At 55.5% G+C, this 27865-nt stretch overlaps 3 protein-coding genes across 8 annotated transcripts in view; all 3 read left to right on the top strand.

Moving 5' to 3' along the window:
• NF2 (neurofibromin 2) overlaps positions 1 to 16204 on the top strand; it is a 41203-nt gene extending 24999 nt beyond the window's left edge. The window contains exons 13-17 of one of the 6 annotated variants that reach the window (XM_046901084.1): positions 1052 to 1157; positions 5676 to 5803; positions 7540 to 7699; positions 9501 to 9545; positions 15202 to 16204. In XM_046901084.1, coding sequence (XP_046757040.1) covers positions 1052 to 1157; positions 5676 to 5803; positions 7540 to 7699; positions 9501 to 9536 — 430 coding nt within the window. In that variant the 3' untranslated portion in view covers positions 9537 to 9545; positions 15202 to 16204. 6 annotated transcript variants of the gene reach the window in all.
• Positions 15544 to 17339, top strand: LOC112533491. The gene has a single exon (XM_025155538.3). The coding sequence runs from the start codon at positions 15658 to 15660 to the stop codon at positions 16624 to 16626; it is 969 nt and encodes a 322-aa protein (XP_025011306.2). The 5' UTR covers positions 15544 to 15657; the 3' UTR covers positions 16627 to 17339.
• A 4735-nt stretch (positions 17340 to 22074) lies between these two features.
• On the top strand, positions 22075 to 27847 carry CABP7 (calcium binding protein 7). The gene is made up of 5 exons (XM_015294904.4): positions 22075 to 22524; positions 24152 to 24295; positions 25336 to 25448; positions 26109 to 26262; positions 26335 to 27847. The coding sequence occupies exons 1-5, from the start codon at positions 22416 to 22418 to the stop codon at positions 26460 to 26462; spliced, it is 648 nt and encodes a 215-aa protein (XP_015150390.1). The 5' UTR covers positions 22075 to 22415; the 3' UTR covers positions 26463 to 27847.
• The last annotated feature ends 18 nt before the right edge of the window (positions 27848 to 27865 follow it).

Raw genomic sequence — 27865 nt, 5'->3', positions numbered from 1 at the left:
GAAAGGGGACATCACATAGAGGGCCCTGGTGCTCTGCCTTTCACACCCTGACAGCAACAGCTGAAGGCAGCTCAACTTTTGGGTGATTTCTGTGCACACCTACTGCATTCTCAGGAGTGTTTGACAACATTAATAACAGCTGGTTTTGTTTTCTTTTTTTCTTCTTCTTAATGTTAGTTCCACATTTGCTGTATTCTTTGTCCCTTTTTTTTCCTCCTCTCCTGTTTAGTTCTCCTTATCAGTTGTAAGGTTTGTGTTTCAGATTAGCTCTGAGATCTCCTTAGCTCCTCAAGTCTTTGTCTCTTGATAGAACTGATATTGCTGCCCTATTGATACCAGAACTCAGCTCTCACAATGCATTTGATAGTGAGCAAGAAAAAGATCATTCTTGTTCCCTTCCACCTGGTTACTCCTTTCCATGTGAGCTTGGTTGTTTTCAGCCCTTCTGAGTGGACAAATGCTGCCCTTGTCCGTCTCTTTTTGCCTTGATCTTTAACTTGTGGAATCCCTGCTCAAATTTCTATTCAGCAGAGAAAGCTTCCTTATCTCCTTTGGCTTCCACCTGGTGGGGGTTCCTTGGGACCCCTTAATGCTCAAGTCTGGATACTTGTTCTAGAAAAGCTGGGCCCTGCAGGAGGGCGAAGTGGTGTGATCTTGGGTGCTTGGATGGAGGCTTTTTGGATGTAGTAAGTAGTTGCTAGTAGAGGCTTGCCAGTCAGAAAACTGCCTTTCCTGCTGAAGGTGAGCCTTCCTTACCTTTTGAAGGTGTTTTTTCCTCTTCTGTCATTCTGATGTGCTGCTTCAGCCCTTAGCTTTGTTTATTGCTGCTCACACAGAACTCATGCCAGAGCTGTCCTTCTGTGGCGTGGATTTCTGTGCTAATTAGTGTCCCACATGTCAGAGGTTCCAGTGTTTCCCTTACCCAAATGATTTCTTAGTTTAGGCCTTTTTAAGGGATAGCTCTCTACCTGTTTTACACCTATGCTGTAATCCTGTTTATCAGCCTCCAGACTTGGATCTAACATTGCCATTTGCTGTTCTTCCTTGGTAGGGCAAAGGAGGCTGATCAGCTAAAGCAGGACCTTCAGGAGGCTCGAGAGTCTGAGCGGAGAGCAAAGCAGAAGCTTTTGGAAATCACAAGCAAGTCATCCTACACGGTAAGAATGATCTGTATTGTCACTGCTGGTTTCCAGACAGTAACTGTGGCGTCCTCTGTAGCCTGGAGCAGTCTTGTGTCTCCATCCCATCAGTAGAGGGGTATGAACAATCTCGCTGTATTGCTTAGCAGCTGTTCTGTAATACGTAGGAGCACTTGCCCTTTTCATCAAAGTAATTTGTCCACCAGAATGCTTTGGTCTCCTTTTTCCCCCTATCTATCGTGCTTTATTCTACAAAGGCTAGGGAGCTGCTGATGGAATTAAAGGCAGCAAACTGTAAACTAATCTAACAAATGTGCTGTGCTTTGCATGTGGAGAGGACCAGCTCTGTAAGAGCTTTTAAAATAGGGTTAAATGCAAAACTGAGAATGGTCTGATACTTGTTAGGAAGGATGACCATTGTTCCAAATCTGTGAATTCATTCTTAGGCATAAACTGATCGCTGTGCATCTATGTGCTGAAAAACCAACTTCATTGAAGGGGGAGTATTCTGTAATTGCCCGTTAAGAGGATTTCACACCTTCCTCTGAAGCATCTGGTCCTGATTGCTGCCAGGGACTGAAACACCAGACTAAAAGACCACTGCTCCCATTCTGTCTGGCAGTTCCTTTCCTCGGCTTCCCTAATTGTGCTGCAGGACCTGCAAAAGCCATCAGGTTCTCCTTCCCTGCTGCTTGCACCGGCCATGACTGCTTCTTCTGCGGCCCTTTGTCCAGAGAGGTGAAGGGGGGAAGAACTTGACATCTTCAGGTTGTCAGACATATATGGGAGTTACTGACCTGTCTAGTACTGAAGTTTCGATTTGTATGTGTGAGCTCCTTCCCCCCCCTCCCCTTAATACTTTTGAGAAGCGGATTGAAGAGGGCTAACAATGAAGAAGCTTTTCATCCAGATTCTCTGAAGATCCCTGCAAAAACATTCAGAAGCGTTTAGGAAACAGCAGTGATGGAAAATAGTCGGGTGTTTTTAGCCTCAGGGCCTTCAGTCAAGTGCTGTAAGGCTTGATGCTTTATAAACCTTATCTTTGGAGAGCTCCTTATGTTGCTGCAGGTTTCTGGGATCCACCAGTTCTTGAATTCTGAGTTTAATTTACTGACAGCTTGGAGCATACTTGTTGAAAACCTACTGAACGGCCACATCGGCCCGGTGCTGCTGTCTGGGCAGAGCACTCACATCCAGGTTCCCTCACATGGCTGTGCTCATCCTTAGTCAAACGTGCAGAACCACAGCTAGTGAGCTCTTGTGCATGAATCCCTGTGCTGCCCGCACTAGCAATCAGCAGCGTGGCTGTATTCCTGCCTGTGGAGTTAAAGCCTAATTGCAGGAGGTAGTGCAGGATTGCATGGAGCTCAGCTCCACCCCTCCAGCTGCATCTGTCCTGGAGGCAATCTGTGCAGAGCTGCCGCCTCCAGACACACAGTGCTGTATCCTCTCCTTTCCTCAAAGAGCTGTGGCTTGCCTTTTTCTCTCCCCATTTAGATGACAGAGTCCCCTCTCACAGTTCTTGCCCCCTCCCAGCCTTGGGAGCAGCACTGCATCACACAGATGCAATGTCTGTTGCTTCTCTAAGGCCAGCTGGCTACCTTGTGACCGTTAGACCCATATCCATGTGACAGTACCTTGCTGGGCCCTTGTGTGTGAAGCACCCCATCTCCGTCCCTTGTTGCACCTGTCTCACGTCTCTCTTCCTTTGTAGCATCTCTCCTCACTCTGCCATGTGAGTGCTTTGGGATGGATGAGTGAGATGTGCTGAAGTGCTGCTCCTGCACAGGATTCGGTTGAAGGGACCGTGCTGGGCAGGCGCAGTAGGAGGGAGGGAATGAGCCCAAAGTGGCCTGAGGGATGGAGGGTTTTGAAAGCTGCTGCTGGGAGGCTGGTGTCCCTCAGGTGAATGGCAGCTCTGCCAGACAGTACCAGATTCCAGCTCTTCTCTTCCTTAATGAGGGTGTAACGCTGAGCTTGTTATTTTCCTTTCTCCCAGAGTTTGTGCTGTAGTCCCCTGGCATGGAGAGCAAGCCAGAAACTCCCTCCTGGGAAACAAGCAAAAGAGGAAGGGAGGAGAGGATGGATGTGTTATAGAAATGACAAGAAGCAGTTAAAATTTTTCTTTGGTAATTTTCCAGTCCCTTGTACTGGCTTTTTAAAGCTTGTTCAGGTGTCTTTTTAGACCTTGAAGCCAAAACTGCTTTTGTGATGGTGGTGGTGGATGATGCATGAGAAGGAAAAAGCAAACCTGAGTCTCAGGCCGGCAAGGCTGGGAGAACAATTCATTCTTTACTGACTTGGCAGTGCCTCCTGCCTCCTTCATTGCCATTCAGGTACCACTCACAGCAAGACTAAAGGCAGTCATCTCATCTGTGATTCTTTGAAGTATGAAGTCCCTGTCCTGGGCCTGCCCAAGTCTTCAAGTAGCAAGTGAAGGCAGCGGCAGCAGCAGGAGGAGCTCTCCCTGTGGGGAAAGCCTTATGACATGGCTTGCTCTGTGCTTCCCTCATATCGTCCATCTCATTTGCTTTATTCCCCAGAGGGATGGCTGCTGTCAGCATGGTGCTTGCCTCTATTAACTGCAGGAAATTGCTTTAATGTAATAACAGGGTTATGCATTTTGTTCCAGGTGAGGAACCACATAAGGCAAAAGCTCTGTGTCCCCTTTGTCATCCGATGCCCCAGTGACATCTCATGTTCCCTCGACTGAAAATTCCTGTGCCTCATGCAAGACTTGCCCAATATGATCACAAATGGCTGGGAAGTGCTTTGCTCCAGATGCTGAGCCTGTGCCTTTGAAAGCACTCAGCATGTTCTTTCTTTGTTCCATCCTTACGCTTCCTCACTGCTGCTGCTCTCGTACTTCTCCATCAGTTTTTTGTTGCTTCATGAAAGAGCTGTGCTGAGGAGAAGGGAGGAAGTAGCAGCAGTAACCCTGAGAAATGGGCATCAGGACTTGATGACTGAAGCAACTGAATGCAGTTCCTGCTCAACTCTTATTGCTGTTGTTTGGGGCTGTAGCATTTTTTTTTATTGTTTAAACAGAACAACCATGTGCTATAAATGTTAAAGGTTGTTTTAAGGCCAGCAGGATGGTTTGGATGGCCCTGGTTCCCCTGCACATCTGTAGAACCTCACATGGGAGCAGCTTTGTAAACCTGTGTGCCTTGTAGCGAAGGGACTTGAATGTCAATGTGATGCAAGTATTTAAATCAGGCAGATGCCTTTGCTGGTCTGTACCCTCTCCTTAGAGAGAGGAATTTAGGTACTCAGCTATCCCTTATGGCACGTGCTACAGAATTAATGTGGTCATGTTCTGTGTTAGCAGAACCTGAAACAGGGAGTAAGAAATGATGTTTTCCTCGCAGCTTTCGGTGTGACTTATCAGCAACATTCCAGGCCAGACAGTGCAATTGTGGTCACCTTCTTGTTTGTGTTTGTACAAGATGTTTGCATTTCAGTGTGGGACAACTGAAATTGTCCCTCTCAGGTTTGTCCAGGAGTGGGGATGAGCCTCAGCTGTTTGTGAATTCCAGGCTGGTGGGGAGTGAAGAAGGAGGTTATTGTGTGGTGTAAATCTGTCACCAGCCATAACACCGGTGGTTCTTGCTGAAGCGGAGCAGGCTGCAAACAGTTCTAAATAGACGAAACAAGGGAAAGAAATTACCAGCTAAAGCTCGAGCTCCTGGGGGCAGATACCCTCTGCCCTACTGCTGCCAGACCAGCCTGTCTCTGCAGTGCCATCTCCTGCCATCCCCCAACACCAACCTGATTCGGGCAGGTTTGTTACAGGAATCCCTTAAAGAGGGACAGACTCCTAGCAGAGAGATGGGTGACTTTTGGGTGCTAGGCTGTATTCCTTCAGTCTAAAGCAAGGGCCAGGCATGGCAGCAGCAGCTGTGACTCAGATCCATGCGTGTCATCTGCTGTCTGAAGCTGCTCTACCACCCTTGATGTGCGCTGCTGCTTGCGACCTCATCTAACAGACTGGAGTGATGATTTGAGTCAGGATGCTCATCCTGTACTGATAACAAGCTCATTTATTACAGGTGTGACAGATTTTTTTTTTTTAGCTGAGAGATGGCCATGATTCCTAAGTGCTTGAAACTATTAGTTACTGCAAAGATTAAAAAAAAGGGTACGAGTGCATCTTCATGGACCTTTCTGAAATGACACCCTCAGTTAACCTCTGGAATTACCATGGTTTTTGACCATGCTTTGAGGAGTGCTGGACAGGACTCTGGTCACACAGGGTCTCACGCTGCCCCTGTTCATAGTCTGTGCTTTTAAAACTAAGTTCAAGGTTAAAAAGCTGCTGGAATCTCCCAAGAGGCAGCTTTAGTGATGCAATGACAAAACCTGTGTGGGCAGTCAAGACTTTATTAAAGCACTTAATTTACTGCACTTACTAAAGTAGTACCTTGTACTGTGCGCTTAGGCATCGCTCAGGTTTTACCTCTATGTTACAGAACAGTTGCTGTAGGAACATCTGTGTGGCCAAAGTGATTAATTTGTCCTCTCTCTCTTCAGCAGTCCATGAACTCCAGCACGACAGCACTGCCAACCGACCTGCCAAGCTTCAACCTCATCAGTGAGAGCCTGTCCTTTGACTTCAAGGATACGGACATGAAGAGGCTGTCCATGGAGATCGAGAAGGAGAAGTAGGTGGCATGCTGCCAGCCAGGGCTGGGTTTGGCTGTGGCTGTGCCCTGTTTGCAGGAAGGAGAACATGACTTTTACGTTCAGACGAGCCCTGGTGTGAGGTGAAGGGGGGAGAAGCCTTGTGGGGCTTCATTTACCAGGTGGTTACTAACAGCTCAGAGCATGATGGAGCTGCTGGGTGGCCATTCCTCTGGATGGGGACCTGGTGTCACGATTGTATCTCTGCTACCTGGTTAAAGGCAAATTTAGGCATGCTCAGCCACGCAAGCAGACAGTTCCCATCTGTATGGTAAACCTAGCTCTTGTGTAGGCTTTAATTATGTTGGTAGAAAGAGTTAACAGCAGTGTGACTGCTGGCATACTGGACTGTTGCAGGCAGGTGCTCGTGTGCTTGCTGTATGTCCAGAGCATGTCAGGATGGCTGGAATGAGGGCTGCAGTCCTGTGTTAGGGCTTTAACCCCTTTTCCTTTGAATTTGTGGCATGTTTATATATAAAAAGTATGCGCAAGCAAGTTTGGATGTGATTATGAGCTTTGATCTTGTGTTTTCCTGAGGGTTTCAATGCAGCCTTCGAAATTACAAATTTAGCAGAAATCAAAGCAGATCAGATTTTAATCTCAGTAGTAATAATGTGCTTTGTTCATTGACTGGATAGCAGATCAAAGCTGGAAGGGCTCTGCCATAATGCTGCAGTTGTAACTTCCTGGGGCTGCAGTGAAGCACCCCGGATCCCGCCGGGTGTTTGATTCTGCCTCTGCTGTGTACCCTCTCCTGCTTGTTAAATAACAGACCGCTACTCCAGAGGCAGAGGTTAAGAATTTTTCCTCAAGCCAGAAGGAAAAAAGGGATGAAATCTGAAAATACCACAGTAATTCCTGGTTCTGTACCCAGGTTGCTAACTAGGTCAGCCCACTCTTCTAAGCAAGAGGATCTCAGCTCTGCTAAATGATAAAAGCAATAATGGGCTCTCGCTGACTTCTCTGGGAGTGCTCCCATTCCTCGGGTGCTGAGCTAAACCTTGCTGCTACAAATCTTGGCACTCTGAAAGGGTTCTTGTTAGTCTGCTGGTACTTTGACCCCAGTCGCAGTATTTCATCACAAGTACAGGCTGCCATGGTGTGACTTGTCTCTAGCAGATGCTCCTTTGTAGAAGGCATGTAAGGCTGAGTCCTGAGGATGGCTAGTTTTTTGTTGTTGGCATGTTTTCCTTTCTATTTTTGGGAGACCTTTCTCCTTCTCAGGGATGCTACCTGTTATTTTGGGTGCAGTGCTTGCTCTCATACCTCTTAAATTAAATCCCTCTAAAACGTGAGAATTCGTATATCAGAGTTCTTCCTTGAAAATGGCCTACAAGAATTTGTCCCTCTATAAGTCTGTGAGCTGGGGAGAGGTTGCAGAGGAGTAGAGCAGTGCTGCTTGAAACAGTATTCTGGGCTCTAATTGCATCATGTTTATCTGTCACTCAAAAATGGGGAGACTTACAAAGATCATCTAGCTGCCCTAGCCTGGCTTTGCTTTTTTTCCTTATAGCAACATGACTTACAGCTCCTAGGTCAGGTGTCTGGGTTCACTTTTTGATAACAAATAGCTGAAAGTAGTAAATTGATGTTGTCAGTTCTACACACTTTAAATGCTGAAGATAATTTTTTTTTTGTGATGACTCTGTTATTGATTGCCACAATATAACCATGTGCACCAGGCCACTGCTAACCCAGGACTGTTTGTGTGTGCTAGGGTAGAGTATATGGAGAAGAGCAAGCACCTGCAGGAGCAGCTGAATGAGCTGAAGACTGAAATCGAGGCGCTGAAGCTGAAGGAGAGAGAGACAGCTCTGGATATATTGCACAACGAGAATGCCAGCCGAGGCAACAGCAAGCACAACACTATTAAAAAGGTATCAGAGGGCTCCAGTTTGTATCTCGCCTGACAAAATCCTTTTAAAACGACAACAAAATAAGCCTTCCTATATTTTGCACAAGTTTTTATAATAAAATTGTTCGATCTAGGCTTTCTTCCCTGGCTCCTTAGCTTTGAGCTAGGGCGCAGGGAGTTTGCGGCATGGTTTGATGTTTACTGCAACCAAGCCTTGTCCTTTCAGTGCTCTGTGAAGGGATGCAAAGTTCTCGAGCTTTGCCTGTCTTGCTGAACCTTAACAAAAGCTATAGAGGGATGCTGTTTAAAGGGTTCACCCTAGTGACCTCAGAACAGGAAAAGCCCTACCTGCTTATTCAGCTGTTCCCCAAGGGCAATACAAAGAAGTGGTTTTCAGCTTGGCTGGGGAATAATAAGGGGAGAAACACTCCTGATTTGTGAGCTCTCAGCAGAAAAAGCCAAAAGCCTCGCCATCATTTAGTCTGTTCTCAAGTAACCTGTAGCGCAGCTTCAAATACTAACAGCAAAATCTTCTGCTAGTAAGGTTTGTGTGAGTGTCTGCTCCCTGTGCGCTGGACCCTGGAGCCACTTGCCTGTAAAAATGCTTTGGGATTAATACTGAGCCAGAAAGCTGGGATGCCTGGGTCTGCCAGCACAGGAGTCGCACGTGAAAGGTCACAACAAAAGACATTCTTTATTTTTACGCCCGATCCTTTGTCTTTAGCTTAGTAGCTCTGCTGTTCTCCCAGCTGGGCTCATTCTAACGAGAGGCAGGGCATGCATCCATAACCAGTGCACAGGGATGTAGTGGTCAGCTCCAAACACCTGAAAAGGCTTTTCCCAGGCTTTTTGCTAGCAGGTGTGCTTTTGGAAGATTGTGTCTGTATGGCACGCTTCACAGGCATGCAGGTTGTGGCAGCAATTACAGGTTTTAAAAACAAATCTTTGCCTGTTTGCTACTCTCAGTTGAGAGTTGTTTTCAAACCCTAAAAGGGTCTGAAAATATCAGTTCATGTTGATTTTCATGGCTGGGAACTTATGGTCACTAAATTGGGGCAGGAAAATGAATCTAGTGGATCTCGTTTGCAAGCTTCCCAGTGTTAGCTCTACACTGTTTGGGTTCCTGTCTTTCCAGACAGAAGAACATAAAAATCTTCACAGACCCTTTTCATCACTGTAGAATCTGAAAAGCTTTCTGCTCCCATTAAGCTTTGTTAAAGTATGTCTCCATACTCAGAGCCCTCAGCATAAACAGAAGATGCTAATTTTTTTTTTCTTCTGACTGGACCTTTTTGAGACATGGTCATAGAAAGCTGCTGGTCCCATATGTCTCACTTAAAGAAGGTGCCTAGGCAGGCACTTAGAGATGATCCCCTGACAGATTCCTGTAACTGGGGCTGCGGTCAGCTGCCTCCTGAAGCTGCAGTCCTCTCCCCTGCCTCTCAGAGGGTTCCTGGGCTGCCTGGCTCATGCATCTCAGCCAGAGGAGCAAAGGTTTTTAAATAACAGTCTATTAGTGAAGCACATCAGAGAATGAAATTACAGGCTGCTTTTGTTCGTGCCTTCGGGAGGTCAGGAGGGCTTTTGTCTTTGCAGTTGTGATGGAAAGGAAAGTTCAGGACACGGGAGGTGGACAAGAGGATAGTAGTGTAGAAATGCATCAGTAATACCAGCCCTCTGCCCCACCTGGGAAGCTGCTGGGCACTTCAGCACTCTGGGCAAGCTGTACAGATTGCACAAATGACCTGACATTGCTCCTGTCACAGAGGATTTTTTTATTTTATTTTATTTTTTTGTGTGTTCGTTTTATTTTGCTGGTTTAGCCTCAAGCCCAGGGCAGAAGACCTATCTGCATTTGAGACTTCAAAGTAGGTTATTCCAAGGTACTCTGCGTGTGGTGATGGGGTCACCGGCTGCAACACTAACCTGTGCATGAGCTTGCCTGTGATGTCCACTACTCTCGCCAGCTCCCATTGCTGCCACCCTCACAGCATTCCTTGCAGTGTGACACCAGTGTCCCCAGCATCTGCCCTTCCCTGCGTGGGAAGCCCTGCCCGGCTCTCGCTCCGTCGGTAGCATTTGCAGCTTCTCCACATTCATTTTCACACCTGATTCCCCACGCTGGGAAGCGTCTTTCTTGGCAGAAGTTGAGTTGGCAACATCAGCGGGGGAGTGCAGGCATAGATTCTTAAATAATTAAACAAGCCTGGTTTTGCTCTGCTGCTTGTGGCTGGGAATCTATCGGAGGTACAGGGTGGCCTTTGAAGATTTCTTTAATGAAGTAAAACGGGATCTGCCCCCTTTTTTGCTGCAGAAAGAAATTCATGAGCTTAAAAAAACAAAATAAACAAAGCCCACAACAAACTCCAATCACTTCCTTCTCACTGCTGCTACCACAGCTGTTATATCAGACTGAACGTTTGCACTTCTGTCTTGGAGTGGGGCAGCTCATAGATGTGTGGCCTGTGTCTGTATGTCCGGGGAGCATCGGGGCAGTGGAAAGCTGGCAGCAGGGGATGGCCAGTGTCTGCAGGTATGGCTTGGGGAAGCGTGCAGCAAGGGGACAGCTCTTCTCAGCCCTGGGCTCTCCTGTGCTGCCAGCTTTTCCCAGCCCTGAGAAATAACAGCCATTATGAATAGGAAAGGTTTCCTGTGCTTTTCCCAGGGAACAGGGTTATTCCCTGCAGGCCGTGCTCGTGGACACCAGCCCTTTTTAAATGACTCAAATAGCACTTCTAGCATCGCCGCTGGGGAGATAGCTTTGAGGTTTGAGTGTTCGCTGAGTAATTGTCTCTTCCAGCTCTCCCGTGCTGCCTCCTGCTAGAAGCCAGCAGAGTTGTCCCTGTGTGGCACAGGAGCACAGAGACGGGCATGGTGTGACACATCAGCCTGATGGAGCTGCTATTGAATCGCTGTTGTGAGCTGAATCCCAAGGGTGACCCTGCCACGCTGCCATGTGCCTCGTCCCTGCCTCTGTTGCACGCTGCTCCTTTCTGCTCTGTCAGTGCTGTGTCTCCTTCACAGAGCTGGCTGTGCTCCGAGGAGCAGCCTTGGGCAGCAGGCTGAGCCAGGAGCTCGTGTGCCCGGAGGGAAGATGTGTTTGGGGAAGCTGCTTTGCTCTTTCCATGACTGTGGTCTTGTGTGCACCCACAGCATAACAAGTTTTGAGTTGTAGCACTAAAGGAAGAAACAACGCAGGTACTACAAGGATGGTAAACTCGGTTGGACAAAACCTTTGTTAAAAGTTTCTTTGAGAGCTAGCAGAGCCTGCAGCCTGGCTGGGGAGCAGTTTCCCAGCACCTCTGGAGCTCCGTAGCAGATGCAGGAACAGACTTCAGCTGCAGCCTTCTCCCCAGCACGTGACCAGAAGTGATGAGCACAGGTCGGTGCCGTTTGGGGACTGCAGGGCAGTGCTCTGTGTCAGTCACTGTTGTTGCAGAGCCATGCTGGTGTTCCCACGCCAGGCTGCTCTCATTGCCCAGCATCTCCGTGGCGGAAAAAACTCACATTGGGGAGATGTCATTGGTCCCCATGGAGCTGTTTGTTGCCTGTTGCTACCCGCTGTCCCTTACCTGTTGGTTTCTGGAGCCCTGAGACGCCTTGAATGTGGTGACATCCACTTGTGGCCGTGGCACAGGGAGGGAAAGCAGCAGTCTGAGAAAAAAGCCACCCAGCAGCTGAGTGGGACGCAGTGGTGGGGAGGAGCCCGTGCTGAAACCAGGCACACAGCGAGCACTGCGTTGTGACCTCTGGGTTTTGTTGCCTGCCTTTGAAGACGCCTGCTAAGTTCTTCATGTTTAATTACGTGGTTAACATGCTAATCCTATTTTACGAGCTCTGTGGGCACAGCACAAGCACCTCATCTGGAAACTGATTTCTCTGTAGTGCCGTGGGCTGGCGCTGCTGGCTCCAGCTGGCTTGGCTTCAGGAGGGTTTGCTGCTTAGACTGCAGTAGAATATTTAAAAAAAAAAAAAAAAGGAAAGAAAAAGAAAGGCAGTTCCTCTCATCCTCCAATGTAGGAAACCTCCCAGGACAGGCTGCTGCTCTAAAACACGAGCACAATCGGGTCTTTCATTCCGGTTGCTTTTCTTCTTGTGCTGTCATGCTTATTTACTGTGATTTAAACCCTTTGAAGTATCCGGGCAAGGAGCAAATCTCTGTGCCCATTCCCAGCCAAACGGCTGTGTCCTTGAGCACTGCTCTGCTCCTTTGAACGCTGCCCATGGGGCTGCCTTTAGGCTTTTCTGCAGCGTTTCTCCGGGGCTGGAGCTGGCTCCCTTCACCCAGCGCTGCTCTTGCCCACGGAAATCGGTGCAGACAGCTGTGTTTTGGTGGGCCAATGCTGATAGTGCTGTTGCCAGCTGCTTCTCTCGCTGATCCTATTTGCAGCGTAACATCACCCTGAAATCTGGTGAATGCTGCTTGATTTTCTGCTGTAGGGGCACTTGGGAGGGGAAGCACAGCGGGAGCGTGGATAGACTGCTTGGGGTCTGGTGTCACCGTGAGCCCTGTGTTGCACTGAGCCATGAGCAGTGTTCTTTCCATGGACACAGCATGGTTCCCCTTCAGGCATGGACACCTGCAGCGTTGCCTGGGCCCGTCCTCTTCTTCTCACCTTCAGGGTACCCCCTGCTCTGTCCTCTGCTGTGTGCTGAGGACACTGGGCTGCTAGCTATGGGCATGGCCATGTGACAGCGATATAAAAGTGGTGGCACACAGGGAGGTGCTGGGCCCTGCAGAAAGCAGCCATGCTCCAGCAGCCAGCTGGGAGGTGGGGGACTGTGGCCGTTCCAGGGGAGGAAGGTGGTGATGTGCCTCAGGAGCCTCATCTTGCAGCAAAAACAATGGTGCTCTGGGATAGGACGGGGCGGGCTGAGCTGCGTGGGGCTGTGTGTGTCCATCACTGTGGGCACTGTGGTGGCCTGGATGCTGCTGGGCTGCAGAATGAGGGTGTTGCCATCTGCATCCTTTTTCCCACCATGAGAGGGAAGGTTGCGTGCTGCAAAAAGGAGCGTGCATCCAGCAAGTGGCTGTAGGAGGAGCAGCACCAGCACCTTGCTATCGCCCTGGGAGCTGCAGGGATGGAGCGTGGAGCAGAGCCTGGATGTGGTACCCGGTGGGGAAAGCAGCTCCAGGCACAAATCCTCTTCCTCATCCAAGAGAGGCGTCCTGCACCCCTGCTTTGTGAGCCCATATCCCTGTTGGGTTCGTTTTATTTCTGCCCCAACACGGACAACATGTTTGCTTCCGCACCTCGGAGCCGGGAAGTGAAACTCCCCAGCAGCTAAAATGGGACAGAGCAGCCTAATTTCCTTGTTTACAAGGAGCGAAAAGGAAAGCAGAAAGCGTCAGGCCTATCAGCTATTTTTGTGGCAGCCTTTTGAAAAGTGTTTCCTTCAACTGGAGTGTCATCTCCTCTCTTTTAAGCACACTCATCAAAGCGGTGGAGGCTGGGGGAAAGTTGTGCTCCGGGCCCCGTGCTTGGGAGAGAATAAACGGTGGTGTGGGAGTAGGAGGGAACGGGAGATGGGGGGGAGAATGGGGAAGGTTTGGGTTTTAAAAAGGAGATGTGTGAATGGAAAGGTCTGTCCGGCCGCCGGGGGAGCGGGCAGGGATGGAGAGGACACGGAGGGGAGCGGGGGCGGCAGTAAAGAGGATTTACAGCCTGCAGCACTCGCGTTGGGTTTAGCAGGGACTGAGCATCTCCCTCCGAGCAGCAGCAGAACGTGTCCAGGGGTGGCACGGGGGGGGGGAAGGGGCCGGGATGTGGCCCCAACCTGTGTCGCAGTGGCTGTGCAGGGGTTCTCCTGCAGCGCTCGTGGCTTCTCCGTGTGCCGGCAGCAGCGCTGCGCTTATTGGGTTTGCTGCTGGAAAGTGGGTTTGCCGAGGAGGGACTTATCGGTTGCTTTTTTTTTTGTTACTGTTGTTGTTTATTTTCTTAAATCAAATAAGTCCAGCAGCTCTGGGTAAAGGCAGAGCTCCGAGCAGCCCCAGCGTGGGCCTGTGGGGTGTGGGACCGTTCCCTTCTCCCTGTCCTGATTCATTGGAGCTGTGGCTGCTTAATTGCGCTCCCTCTCCCTCTCTAAATTTTCTTTGCTGGCTCTGGCGGTGCAGTGAGGAGCCCACCCCCCTCCCTCCTGCAGGAAGGAGATTATCATAATACTGCTTGTAAATCAATTTTTTTTTTTCCCCCTTCTCTGCGCTGACGAAAACGTAACTGGCTGTTAATCACCGGGCCTCGGCCGCGCGCTGTGCGTGCATTTATTCCCCCTTGTTGGGCAAACGGAGCTGCTGCTGGAGGGGAGCCCCGTGAGGCTGTGGGGGGAGGGAGGCAGGAGGGGGCTGAGTCCTTCTTAGGAGCCCTGGGAAAGCATCCCTGCTCTGCCTCTGCCGTGTTCCCTTTTGGAGCGCTGAGCGTGCAGCTGGGGAGGGTGAGGAGGACGCAGCCCCTGCCGTGGGTTGGAGCGGCCGTGTGGCCTTCTGTGTGCCAATTGAGTTTTACACTGCGTTCCCTGGGATGTGACCCAGCCGGGCTCTGAGGAAGAGGGCTGCCTCTCGTGGGTGTGCTTTCTGCTGGAAGAGCCCAAACCCAGCCCAGGCTGCAGCTCCAAAGAGACGGGGCAATGCTACGGAGCCGAGCCAGCCCTGCTCCGGCGTTAAGCCCCTGCAGAAACTCCCTCTGCAGTAGAGCTTTTCCGAATGGGATTCAGAATTAAGAGCTGTGAAGGAATTAGCGAGGAGAGGACGCGGGGCGGGCAGGGAGAGGGAAGCACTTGGCAGTGCTGTGCAGGGCCGGAGGCTCAGCCCGGGATCCCTGCAACAGCAGAACGCGCTCCCGGCGGACGGCTCAGCGCTCAGCCCGGCCAAACGAAGCCTTTGCAATTAGCACCGCTTTGGCAACCCTGGTGGTGATTCAGCAGCTGTTGGGAAGGTGGCACTGCTCCCAGGACGCAGATTGGGGTGGTTAGCTTGAAATACTGCGCTTCTCTTCCTCCCGCCTGAGGACGTGTCTCCCATCTCTCATTTCGCCCATTAACGAACGGGAGCGTGGCTCTGACGCGGGGTATTATTTTTAGTTTTGCCTCTCTCTTGCTGCAGAAAGCTTTGCTGAGGTGGATTTTGGGGTCCCGGTGAGCCTCGGCTCTGAGGGCGCAGCCTTGGAAGTGAATGAGCAGCTTCAGCTCCATCCGTCGGGATCGAGGGCAGCTCCCATTGGGATACCCTGCATCCCAGGGCTGTGTTCTGCAGGTTCGGGGCAGGGCAGAGGCAGGGCTGCCGTGTCTTCCCCACCACAAGAGCTCTGCTGATGTTTCTGACCTCATCCGCTGCCCCTCAGCACCCTTTGGGGTTTGGGGGATGGTGGCACAAGCAGGAGCAGCCGCACATCCTGCAACCCTTCCCTGTGCCTGTCCTCCATCCCCTGCAGCCAGAAATGCCCGCTTCTGCCATCCCCATTGCTTCCAGAGGGGCAGGGGCCTCGCGGGAGGAGGGAGTCACCCCGTGTCCGCTCTGCTCTCTTGCAGCTCACCCTACAGAGCACCAAGTCCCGCGTGGCCTTCTTCGAGGAGCTCTAGGAGGTGACCGGCCCTGAGGAGTCGGGTTCCCATCCCACGGCCCCGCACCGCCCCGATGCCTGCTGCTCCCACCTGGGCTATGGACTGGGATCTTCTCCTCTTAGCATCTCCCAGTTTGAAATTTCCACACGTTCTCCTGTCCTTTTATTCCCCCCCCCCCCCCCCCTTATTTTCCTACCTGCTCTACTCCGTCTCGGCCCCCCAGGCTTTGTCCTCCAGGAGGAGGACGGGGTTTGGATCGCAGCGCACCGAGGAGCGGATGGGGCACTGCTGGCACCCGGAGCACGTGCAGGGGGGGGAGGAGGAGAACACGAAGGCTGAGGCTGCTGCTGTGCTGGGGAGAGGAGAAAGGGGCAGGAAGACCTCCTCCTTCCTCATCTCTGCAAGCGGGAAGGAGAACAACCCATGCCAACCCCTGCAGCCTTTTTTTCCCTGCGGACTGTGCCGAACACGGGCAGTGTGGGGCTGTGGGTCTGTCCAACCTCCGCCCGCTCTGTGCCTTTCCAGGAGCTGCAGCAGCTCCCTTACCAGCTCCAGCTCACCACTGCCCTGTTTCAGTTCCCTATTTGGGGTGAGCAGGCCGAGGTGCTGACAGCACCCAAACTCCCCTGGCGACCCCCCTTGTCTCCTCCGCAGCCTCCTGCCTGCTGCTGGCCCCACGCTGGGCTCTGGGGCTGCCTCCATCCCTGTGTCCCCATGCCGAGCATCGCCCTGCGGGGGCTCAGTGCGCCCCGTTCCTGGCAGCAGGGCCCGACCACGCACTGCCTTCACCCCGCGGTGCCCCGATCCCTTTTATTTAAGCTCTCTGTATCCGCTCCCTGCCCGATGCGTGCCTGCAATTTGGCTGGGTTCTCCCCTGCCCCCGGTGCAGCCTTTTTCTATTCCCACGGATTGTTGTACTCCCAAGAAATAACGGGTTTCTCGTTTGTTTTAATAAAAATACAAAGCAGGAGGAGGGGGAGCTGCTGCTCGCTCATCTCTTCCTCGCTCCCCAGGACCGCACCGTGCAGCAGACGGAGCCCTTTGGGGACACGTGGGGGGGTCTCAGCACTGTCCCTGCATGGGGATGGTGGCCGCCGCTGTGCCACCCCCAAACCCAGGGCTGCCACTCGCTCAGCCCTATCCCAGTCCCACAGGTGGATTTCCACATGCCACAGCCACGCGCGCCCCTCCCCAGCCGTTCATCCCATGGGGTGGGTTGGGAGCGGGCTGGATTTGTTCCTTTTTAAAATTATTTTTAAAGCAGGGCAGCCCAGGAGAGATGGGATTGCTGCTTTTGTGTGTGTCAGAGGGATGCTGCTGGGGAAAAGGGGGGGACGTGGGGCTGGGGGGGCTGACCTGATTTCCCGCGCAGCGCAGCCTCCGTATAAATAATGCAGCGGTCGCTCATCGCCTGCAGAGGACAGGAAGAGCCTCAACAGGGACACCTGGCCCCAAGTGGGGTTGGGATGCACAGTGCTGCACGATTCCAGCCCTGTGTGCATGTGGGGTTGCACACTTGCACCCTTGCACACAGCCTTGCACACCTGTGGACTTGCACACATCCAGCATTGCACTTTTGCAGCCTCAGGCGCATGCAGCATTGCATACATACAGCATTGCACACTCAGCCCTGCACACACAGCATTGCACACTTGCATCCCTGCACACGCGCAGGATCGCATACCTGCAGCCTTGCACGCGCAGCACTGCATACGTACAGGGATGCACTCTTGCAGCCTTGCACACAGCCTTGCACACATGCAGCCTTGGGCGCATCCAGCGTTGCATGCTCGCAGCCTGACACACACAGCATTGCGTCCATCCAGGACTGCATGCTCTCAGCCTTGCACGCTCACAGCATTGCACGCCCACAGCCCCGCAGCCCCGTGTGCTCACAGCACTGCCGTTCTGCCTGCTTGCACACTCGTGCTGTGCTCCAGCTTTGGATGCACTCAGCCCACGGATGCTCTGTGCCACCGCTCTCCTGGCATTGGCGCAATGGGAACTTCCAGTGCTTTCAAAGGAAATCTCATTCTGATTTCTCTCTCTCTCTCTCTCTCTCTTTTTCCCCCCCTTTTTAGCAAAATTAAATTCATCAAAGTCTAGACGGCTTCTGAGAGGATGTGGGTTGGGTTGAGATGACTTTGCCCAAGGAAAAAAACTATCAAGCAGCGCTTCCCAGGCCCCATAACACCTCCTCCTCCTCCCACCCATCACCCCCAGCTCTGCAAACCCGGGCTGAGCCCCATGCATGGGGAGCACCGCTCGGGGTGGGCAGATGGGGGCCCCCGAGGCTGCAGGGACGGAGCTGATGATATCTAGGGCAAATGTGGGGAGAAAAGTGGGTTCTCTTCAGGTTTCTTTTTGGCAGCAGCTTCCCATCACACTTCAGTGGGTGGTGGGGAGGTCTGGGGGCGGTGGAGGGGGATGCTGCCATGGTGTTCCCACGATGTCCCCATGGTGTCCCCGGGGCTGCCTGCCCTGCGGGACCCACTTGTCATTCTGTCCTTGTCCTGTGCGGTGGTGAAGCAGCGCCCAGGCCTGCAGCCACACGTTATGCATCATGCATTATGCATGGTGCACGCAGCAGCGGGGAGTGCGACGCACCCCGAGCAGTGCGTCCCGCACCCCACTGTGCTGACACCCCGCAGCCTGGGCCACATCCCACCCCCGTTTGCACAAGGGATGCTTTTGCACCGAGGGGGTGCACGCACAAGCGACGGGCATTTGCACAAGGGAATTGCTTTTGCACAAGGGAACTGCATTTGCCCTCAGGAGGGTGTGCACGTGGGGACATCTGGGGACACGGGGACCTCGCCTGCTGCTCCACCAGCAGCTGCTGTCCCCGTGCTGTCCCCAGAGCTCATCCACCACCGACACGGCGGTGCGTGGCACAGAGCTGCCACCGCATCCACGCGGTCTCCTTTACTTTTTGCAGGGTTAAATTCAAGGGGGGGCGGGGCGGAGGCATAGCACCCAAAGCCACCCGCGTCCCTGCTGAGACCTGGTGAGCTCAGTGCATCTCAGCTGGGCCTTGCTGGGGGTTCATTGGCAAGGGACCGAGGGAGTTGGGGGAGGGAGAGAAGAGAGCCCTGTGGTGGGCTGTAGGGACGTCTGGAGGGGTGCAGGACCACGTGGTGGGGTGTAGGATTGTACAGTGGGACTGCACAGTGACACAGGGTGACGGGCTGGCAAAGCACATGTGTAGGACCACAGGGTTTGGTGCAGGACCATATAACGGGGGACAGGACCATAGGTTTTGCTGCAGCGCATTTGGGACCGCCACTCTGCCCACCCCATGGAGGTGCTCTGGGTCAGAGCCCTGCCGCCCCAACATCCCGCGGGCTCTGCCCCACCTTTCCCCATCCCGGATGTATTTTGCTCCAAAACACGACTGGGATGAGATGTGGGATCGACCCCTGCAGGTCGTGGCCGTCTCCATGCCCGCGGTTAATCGCCGGCAGCCAGCAGGGATAACCTTGTCCCGGCACGGCTCAGCCATCCCTCTTCTTCCATCAAGCGTTCATTTAAGAAACATTTCACTAAATACCCGACTGACACCGACGGCCCGGGGAGATGGATGCCTCCGGCGCCTCGCAGGGCTCGGTGCCAACGGGTGACTTTAAAAGGACACGACGGCCACCGCGCGCCGCTCACGTCCCCTTCCTGCGCTCGGCGAGAGCGGAGCTCTGCCCAAAGGATGCTGTGGGGCCCTGCAGCCTCGTGCTGCCCTCAGGGAGGGGTGCAGTGGGGGTCCCTGGGGAGTGGAGGGCACCCAGCTGGGTCTGCACCATCCCATCCCTGGCCCACAGGGTGGGGGATGGATGGGTAAGGCTGGTAAGGCTGGCGAGGGGATGGCCATGGCCATGGCCATCCCCTCGCCAGCCTTACCAGCCTTACCCATCCATCCCCCGCCCTGTGGGCTTTCATATCCCATCTCCATCTCCGTGAGATTCTTGTATCCCTCCTCCCTCTGCATTCCCATCCCCATCCCCTTACATCACATTTCCATCTCCATCTCCACCCCATCCCCATCCCATCAGATTCCCATCTCTGTCCCCATCCCGTCTCCATCCCATCCCCATCTCCATCCCATCCCATCCTCATCTCCGTCCCATCCCCATCCCCATCTTCTCTCATCCTCATTCCCATCCCATCCCACCTGTCCTACCCCAACCCCACTTCCATCCCCACTTCCATCTCCATCTCCAACCCCATCCCCATCCCATCTCATCTCATCCCATCCCACCACATCCCCATCCCCATCTTCTCTTATCCTCATTTCCATCCCCATCCCCGTCCCATCCCATCCTCATCTCCATCTTCTCTCATCCTTGTTCCCATCCCATCCCATCCCACCTGTCCTATCCCAACCCCATCCCCATCCCCAACCCCATCCCCACCCCCATCCCCATCCCATCCCCGTTCCAATCCCCATCCCATCCCCATCCCCATCCCCACCCCATCCCATCCCTGCCACGTTCCCCCTTTCCCCCACAGGCACAATTGGGAATTCCAGCAGGGACCCGAGGCAGAGCTGAGCCTTGCTAACAGACAGACAAATTAAGTTGGCGAGATAAGATAAGGGCAAGGAGAACACAGAGCGCGTGAGCTTCTGCTGGGCAGCGGGACAGCGGGGATTAGAGGGCATTTCCAGCCCCGCCAGGGGACCGCAGGGATGAGAGCGAGCGAGAAGGCTCATTAATAAATGAGGGAGAGAAGATTAAATTAAAGATATCTCAGGAATGTCTCGGGGTCTTTTAATTTTCTCACCCCAATCATGGCAAAGGGGGAGACAGGAGGAGGAGAGGGGTCCTGGATGGCACCCAGGGAACGGGGCGTCCCCAGGACTGCGCCACCGACCGCCCCAGACCGACAGAAAGCCATCGGCCTCTACATGCAATTAAGCTGCTGCTAATTGCTCATCCCACGCGCTGCTCCCTCCGTGCTGAGGGGCGCTGTGGGGTCGGGGAGGTTCGGCCCCGGAGCAGTAGGAGAACAGCCCGGAGATTTTCGGTGTTATTTCTCCCGGATTTGGGTGGTGAGAAATTAATGAGTTTCCACCCCTGGGCCTCCAGTAGGCGAGCGCAGAATTAATTGGGAGGGCGACTTCATTAATATTGAAGAGCGAATTGATCCGCCAAGAAGGAGGAGGAGATTTTCAATTAGGCTGCTTTTCCCTCTTCTTTTTTTTTTCCATTAGCTTTTTGGCTTATTTTCCCCCAAATGGCACTTTGGGGCGGCCCGGCGGGGTCAGACCCCTCACACCTCCCTCACTGCATTGGATGGCCGCGTTCAGCCTCTGGCACTGCTTTTATTTAATAAGGATACCTTCAAGACCCCAAAAAGGGTTCAAAGAAATGGATTTCTCCAGAGTTTTATGCAATTTGGCCATTGGGGAAGCTGAAAAACCCCAAATTAACTTCACTCCCCATAGGGCCACGCTGAGCTCAACCCCATAGGAGACACCGGAGACTCCCCCCAGCAGCTCCATGTGCTCAGGGCTGGACAGGGCTGTGGGGTTCCACCGACCCCCCCAACTCTCCCGGCTCAAATGTGGCAGAGAGGGGACCCCGATAGGCTGAGCTGTGTGGGAGAGGAGGAGGAGGGGGAGGAAGGCAGTGCTGAGCATCCCAACCTGCAGATGAATTAAGGGAGGTGCAGAGGGACGCGAGGCGGTGCTGGGATTGATTTCACCCTTTTTGCCCTGGTTGTGGGGAAAGGGCTGATTCGGGAGCCTTAAAAAAGGATGGGGTTTCCTGCGGTCCTCTCACAAGACTGAGCTGCAGCCTGCAGGAAATGACCCAAAATTGCATCGCCCACAGTGAGGCCATCAGTGGGGTGAGCCCAGGGGTTACATGAGTGGATCTGCCCCCACACAGCTCCTCAGTGCTGGGGCTTTTGGGTCAGTCCCAATGTGTCACAAGCACTGAGCTGAGAGCCCTCCTGGCTGTGCCTTTGTTTCCCCATTGCTTTCAGGCATTCCTGGGGTTTGGATGCCACCATCTCCATCTCCTGCCCTTCTCCTTTCCCACCCTGTTATGGCTCCAGTGCTCTTCCCCCTTCCATGGGGTCATGGCATCATACCATCTCCATCCCTATATCATTCCATACTCATTTCATCCCATCCCCACCCCCATCTCATTCTCATCCTCTCCCCATGCCATTCCCGTCTCACCCCCATCCTCATCCCATTCCATGCCTTCCACATCTCATCCCCAATCCCCATGCATCTTGTCCTGTCCCCATCCCAATCCCATTGTCTCCCCATCCCCATCCCATCTTCATTCCCACTCCTCGTATCCCATTCCAATCCCCATTTCAACACCATCCCCATCCCATCCCATCCCCATCCCATCCCCATCCTATCCCCATCCCCATCCCCATCCCATCCCATCCCCATCCCCATCCTATCCCTATCCCCATCCCACCTCATTCCACCTTTCCTATCTCATCCCTATTCCCATCCCCTCCCATCCCCATCCCATCCCATCCCCATCCTCATCCCCATCTCCATCCCCATCACAACCCATCCCACCTTTCTACCCCATCCTATCCCCATCCTATCCTCATCCCCATCCCCATCCCACCTCATCCCACCTTTCCTATCCCATCCCTATCCCCATCCCATCCTCATCCTCATCCCCATCCCCATCCCCATCCCAACCCATCCCACCTTTCCTACCCCATCCATATCCCCATCCCCATTCCATCCCCACCCTCATCCCATCCCCATCCCAACCCATCCCACCTTTCCTATCCCCATCCCCATTCCCATCCCACCCCTCCCATCCCGGGGGCGCGGCCGGGGGCGGGCAGGTTGTTGGGGGCGGGCAGCGGGAGCGCGGCGCAGCGCGGAGCATCGCCTCCTGCCCGCGAAACTTAGCGGGGAGGAAGAAGAGGAGGAAGAAGAAGAGGAGGAGGAGGAGGGAGGCCCCGCCATGCCGGGCCCCGCGGGGCAGCACCCCTGGGCGCGGGGGGGCGGCGGGGCCCCGGGCGGGCGCTGAGCGGTGCCTGGATGCTGCCGTGTGCCCGCTCCCGGCCCCGGCCCCGGCCCCACCGAACCCCGAGGCCGCGGGGACGGGCTGCTGGCCCCATAGAGCCGGGGGGGGCTGCGGCCCCGTCCCGCGGAAAGCGAAGATTTAGGTGGGAAACTTTGGGATTTCGGCAAAGCTCCGAAGATGCCTTTCCACCCGGTGACCGCCGCGTTGATGTACCGGGGCATCTACAACGTGCCCCCGCTGCTGGCCGAGCAGCACCCTGTGGACATCCCCGAGGACGAACTGGAGGGTGAGGGCCGCCGGGGGGCGATGGGGGGGCACCGCATGCCGGGGGGGGGGACCCACGCACCCCGCACCCACGCGCGGCACCGGCCCCGCCGTCCCCCCCCATCCCCCCTCCCGCAGCCTCTCCCGGGCCTGGTCGGCACGGAGCCGTCATCCGGCGGTGGTGGCCGTCACCTGTTTGCCCCCCCCATACACACACACCTCGTGGGGTCACGGCTGTGGGGCTGCGGGGCTGCCCCCGGAACGGCCGTATTCCCCCCCCCCCCCCAAAAAGTTGGGTGGTGGGACGGGGGGTGTCCGTGGGCTCGGTGACCCCAGAAGTGGTGGCATTGGGGTGGCACGGGGGCTGCGGGGTCACCATCGGCACTGCGGGGGAAACTGAGGCACGGCGCGGGGGTCTGCACACCCAGTGGGGTCTGCAGAGATGGGGCTCACACCGTACACACCTGTGTGTGTGTGTGTGTGTGTGTGTGTGTGTGCACATGGCAGCATCACTGCAGTGCGTGTGCACAAGTGCAGCGCCGGAGCGCGATGGGTCCATGTGCACAGCAGTGCTGCAGGGCGAGCGTGCGCGTGTGTGCACAAGCAGAGCGTCAGTGCGAGGTGCCGGGGTGCATGCACAAGCACAGCAGCGCTGTCAGGTGTCGGTGCATGCACAACACAGCATGGCTGCAAGGCGTCTGTGCGTGCACAAGCACAGCACTGCTGTCAGGTGTCGGTGCGTGCACAAGCACAGCGTCAGTGCCAGGTGTGTGTGCGCACGCGGGCACAGCGTCGCTGTCAGCTGCTTTTGCACACATGCACACGCGTGTGGGTGCAGCACCACCAGCGTGTGCAGCCCTGTGCGCACACAACGTGTGTCCCGTGTGTGTGTGTGTGTGTGTGTGTGAGTGTGCACGGCCTCCCTGCAGTGCTGCCCCACCACCCCGGTCCCGGCATGGCGGAGCCCCAAGGTGACCCCATAGGGCCATGCTGGGGGCTGACCGCCCGCTGCCCACCGACCCCAACCCACCAAAGCCACCCTGAGTGCTTCTGGGCACCGCTGCGGCCCCGCAGTGGGGTGGGGTGGGGTGGAAATGGGGTGAGATGGGGAAGCGCACCCAGGAGGAGTTGGTGCTGTCAGCACTGATCCCAACGCGGTGCTTTGTGAAGGCGGTGCCGGCGCTGACACCAACGCCCCGTGCCACCCATGGGGACCCCAACCACCCCCCACCTGCAGGGCTTTGGGGCACAGCGTTTGATTTGGGATGCATTTTAGCCCCGTTGTGCGTTTCCCCCTAACACCATCCATGCACGCCGTTCCCCCCAGCCCGGCTGCAGCTCCAAAGGAAGGAAACCCCACAAAGCAGCAAAACCACTGCATGGCGCTCATCGGTGCCTTTGGGTTTTGGGGCAATTTGGGTCCAGCTTTGGGGTGGGTGCCCACAGAGGTGCCCCCGATCCTCCCGCAGAGCCCGGGGGCCCATTTTGAAGCAGAACCCCCCCAAATCCGCCCACTGCCCCCTTCCCCTCCCACCCCATCGCTGGGCACTGCGACCTGGGCACACTTTGGGCACCGTCCCCGTTGTGCCTCAGTTTCCCCACCGCTGTGGGGTCGGGGGCAGCCAGGCTCAGCCCTATTCCTCCCGCAGAGATCCGCGAGGCCTTCAAGGTGTTCGACCGGGACGGCAACGGCTTCATCTCCAAGCAGGAGCTGGGCACGGCCATGCGCTCACTGGGCTACATGCCCAACGAGGTGGAGCTCGAGGTCATCATCCAGCGCCTCGACATGGACGGTAGGGACCCCTGTGGGGCGGGATGGGACCCCGGAGCCACCCCACAACAGAGCGGGGCCGTGGTGCAAGGCCAGAGCCTCCCCTGTCCCCATCTTCCTTCCTTGGAGAGGATCCGATGATGCCGGAACGCTCCCAAGATGGGGACCCCACGCTTCCCAACCTACAAACCCAATGGGAACGGGGTGTGAAGGCTGCATCCTGCACCCAGCCCTGGATCCCACACCCAGCCCTGGATCCCACACCCCAGGCTCACAGCCCCCCACCCCGGCCGTGCCCCAGCCCGCAGCATCCTGTCCCTGTCACTCCCGTGCTCATCGGGACCTTAAGGAGCCTTAATTTATAGGATTCCATTCTTTTTTTTCCCCCCATTTAAAAGCCTTTCAGGCGAGGCTGCCAAGCCGCGGCTCCCTTCATTACTCATCGTTAGTGCTGCCGTGACAGCCCTGGAGCTCAGCACCCACCCCAGCCGCAGGATGAGGCCCACAGCTGCACCGCAGTGGGGTCCTAAAAGGGCTGGGGTGACCTGGGGGGTCCCAGTGCTGGTGGGGTTCCCCCCAGCTTTGGGGTTGCAGGCCCCAGCTGAGGCAGGGTGCTGGGCAGCATTGGGCTCCCAGTGGTGTTGGGATTCCCTCTGGCTTTGGGGGACCCCAGTTGGTGTTGGGGTCTGCAGATGGATCTGGGGTCCCTGACTGGCACTACTGTCCCGGGCAGCACGGGGTCCTGGCTGGTGATGTCCTACAGCCCAGGAGCCCAGGCCAGCCCAGCATGGAGATGAGGGACTCCTGGGCAGGATGGAGGGGTGTCGTGGAGCCCCTCAGGTGTTGTCCAGGAGCAGAACCACCCCCAGACAACACATGAGTGGGGTCGCCCAAAGCCCTGGAGTGGGGCCCCAAGGCTGTGGGGTGGGGTACGGCCAAGCATCGCCCCAAATCGGTGCCGTGGGGACCCCCTTCTCAGTGTCCCTGTGAGCACCAGCTGGGGGATGAGGCACTCGGGCCCCACTCCCTCTGTGGGGTGATGGCCACTGCTATGCCCCACAGGTGACGGACAGGTGGACTTTGAGGAGTTTGTGACACTGCTGGGGCCCAAACTGTCCACCTCGGGCATCCCAGAGAAGTTCCACGGCACCGACTTCGACACCGTCTTCTGGAAGGTAGGGGGCAGCGGGCAGCGTGGGGGGCTCAGGGCCTTATCAGGGTGGGTGGGTGGTTTGGAGTGGGTGAGGGTCGGGTCTGAGGTGGGGGGCAGCGCTGAGGTTAGGGCCAGGGTCAGGAGTGGGGTCGGGGTTAGGGGTAGAGCTGGCGTGAGGGTCAGGGCTGGGGTTGGAGATAAGGTCGGGAATGGGATCGGGGTTAGAGTTGGGGTTGGGGTTTGGGTTAGAGTCAGGGTTGGGCTTGGTCAGGCTCAGGCTCTGGGCCAAGATTGGTGCCGGGCTTTGGTTGGGTTAGGGTGAGGATTTGGGTGAGGTTTAGGGTTAGGGTGAGGGCTGGGATCAGCATCAGGCTCAGGCTCCACATTAAGGTTGCTCGGGGTCAGGGTGAGGCTCCATGTTTGGGTGGGGTTAGGGTTAGGGCCAGGCTCAGGCTCTGCGTCGGGTTTGGGGTCAGGAGGAGGGTTAGGGGTAGTTCTGGAGTCAGGCTCCAGGTTGGGGCCGGGTGTGGGGCTGGGAGCTGAAACACAGCACGGTGCGACGGCGGCACAAAGCCCAGCACCCAAAGGGGCCGCAACACCCGGCCCCACCGTGCCGAGGCCCGGGGTTGGGGGCAGCCCCCATTGGGGTCCCACGGCGGGGTCCCCGCGTGCCGCCCCGCAGTGCGACATGCAGAAGCTGACGGTGGACGAGCTGAAGAGACTGCTGTACGACACCTTCTGCGAGCACCTCTCCATGAAGGACATCGAGAACATCATCATGACGGAGGAGGAGAGCCACATGGGCACGGCCGAGGAGTGCCCCGTCGAGGTGGAGAGTGAGTGGGGCGCGGGGGGACGCGGCGGGGGGCGAGGAGGGGGACGTGGGCTGAGCGGGGCCGCCCCCACAGCCTGCTCCAGCCAGCAGATCCGGCAGACGTGCGTGCGGAAAAGCCTCATCTGCGCCTTCGCCATCGCCTTCATCATCAGCGTGATGCTCATCGCCGCCAACCAGGTGCTGCGCAGCGGCATGAAGTAGCGCGGATGCGGGGTGTCCGTGTGGGTATGGGGTGTCCGTGTGTGTATGGGACACCCTCCCGCTGCGAGCAGACCCGCCAGGAAACACCCCGGGGATGGAGAGAGGAGCCCGGCGGGGTGAGGTGGAGCTCGCAGGGCCGCCTGCAGGACGCACTGACTCAGAGACGCACACCAAACTAAACCCTCGCCAGCAAATACTCAGTGCATGCAATGTGCATGGAGCCCGTCTGCTGCCCCATCCCTCCGAGCCGGGGCGACCCCGGTGCCGGCTGCACCACTATAGCCTCTATAGCTCGATATTTATGATGAAAACAGAACAGAACACACACGCACACACACACACACACACACACACACACACAAACCCAACCAAACCATCTCGTAAGCAATACGCCCGCGCGTGAGATGTTTTTCTCTTCGGAGATCCGGGAGCGTTTGCATGGACGTCGCTGCCAAGGGCTGGATGTCACCCCCCGCCCCCCAACCCCGTGCCTTGCCTCAGTTTCCCTCCCCCCACCCCCCCCCAGACGGGGTTGGCACTGCCGACCTCTGCTTGATGCACTTTGCAAGGACCCGCCGGGAAGAGCCGCGCATCCCGGGGGACCCCCCCACCCCCAACCCCCCCCAGCCTGTATGTAGCACCCCGGCACCGGACTGGTTCGGATGCGGGTCCGTTTCTCATTCTTTGGGTTTTGTTGGATTTCCCTTTTTTCTTTTTCTTTTTTGTCATTATTTTCTCTTCCCCCCCCCCCCCCCCTCCTTCCTGGTTGGTTGTTATCAATCTGAAATAAATCTGGGGTTTCTGAAGCGCTCGGGGCTCATGGTGGGATGGGGTATCCATGGGTGCTGCACAGCCCCCCCCACCGTGCCCCAGTGCTTTCGGCTGTAGGTGTTGATCCATGTGTGAAGCTCCAGGTTTATGGCACAGCAGGGGTCCAACCAACCCCCCCCCCCCCCCCACACACACACCCCCCAAATGCCACCCCGCTAACAAACCCATGGGTGCCCTTACACAGAGCTCCCTGGAAATCACTGCTACGTTGCTCCGGGGGGGTCCCGCAGCCGCCTGATGGATCGCCCCCCCCTGAGCCCCCGGACAATGCATTTTTAATGGCAAAGAGATTAAAAGAATAAATAAAGACACGGGGAGCTCTCCGTGGCACAGCTGCTTCTCACACCGCCGGCGCTGGAGGTGCCCATCCCTGGGGCTGTTGGGCCATCCAAGTGGAGGACCCCTCCGTTTATGGGGTCAGAAGGACCCACCGCTGCCCACCGGACCCCATGGAGCCACAGCCCGGGTGCAAAACCCCACTGCAAATGGGACACGGCGGGCAGGAAAAGACGTGGAGCGCAGGGTTCAGAGCACGGGATGGCTGCAAGCAGGAAGCAGCTGCCTTAACTGGG

The sequence above is a fragment of the Gallus gallus genome, chromosome 15 (assembly GCF_016699485.2).
Source record: "Gallus gallus isolate bGalGal1 chromosome 15, bGalGal1.mat.broiler.GRCg7b, whole genome shotgun sequence".
Taxonomy (NCBI): domain Eukaryota; kingdom Metazoa; phylum Chordata; class Aves; order Galliformes; family Phasianidae; genus Gallus; species Gallus gallus.
The sequence above is the reverse complement of the archived record's forward strand: the minus strand, read 5'-3'. Positions and strand labels throughout refer to the sequence as shown.

Bases quoted from the DNA above. Each gene is read 5' to 3' on its own strand.
- LOC112533491 (XM_025155538.3), top strand. From the start codon at position 15,658: ATGCCAACCCCTGCAGCCTTTTTTTCCCTGCGGACTGTGCCGAACACG.
- CABP7 (XM_015294904.4), top strand. From the start codon at position 22,416: ATGCCTTTCCACCCGGTGACCGCCGCGTTGATGTACCGGGGCATCTAC. The intron at 22,525-24,151 runs GTGAGGGCCGCC...TTCCTCCCGCAG, and splicing joins CCCCGAGGACGAACTGGAGG to AGATCCGCGAGGCCTTCAAG. The intron at 24,296-25,335 runs GTAGGGACCCCT...TATGCCCCACAG, and splicing joins CCAGCGCCTCGACATGGACG to GTGACGGACAGGTGGACTTT.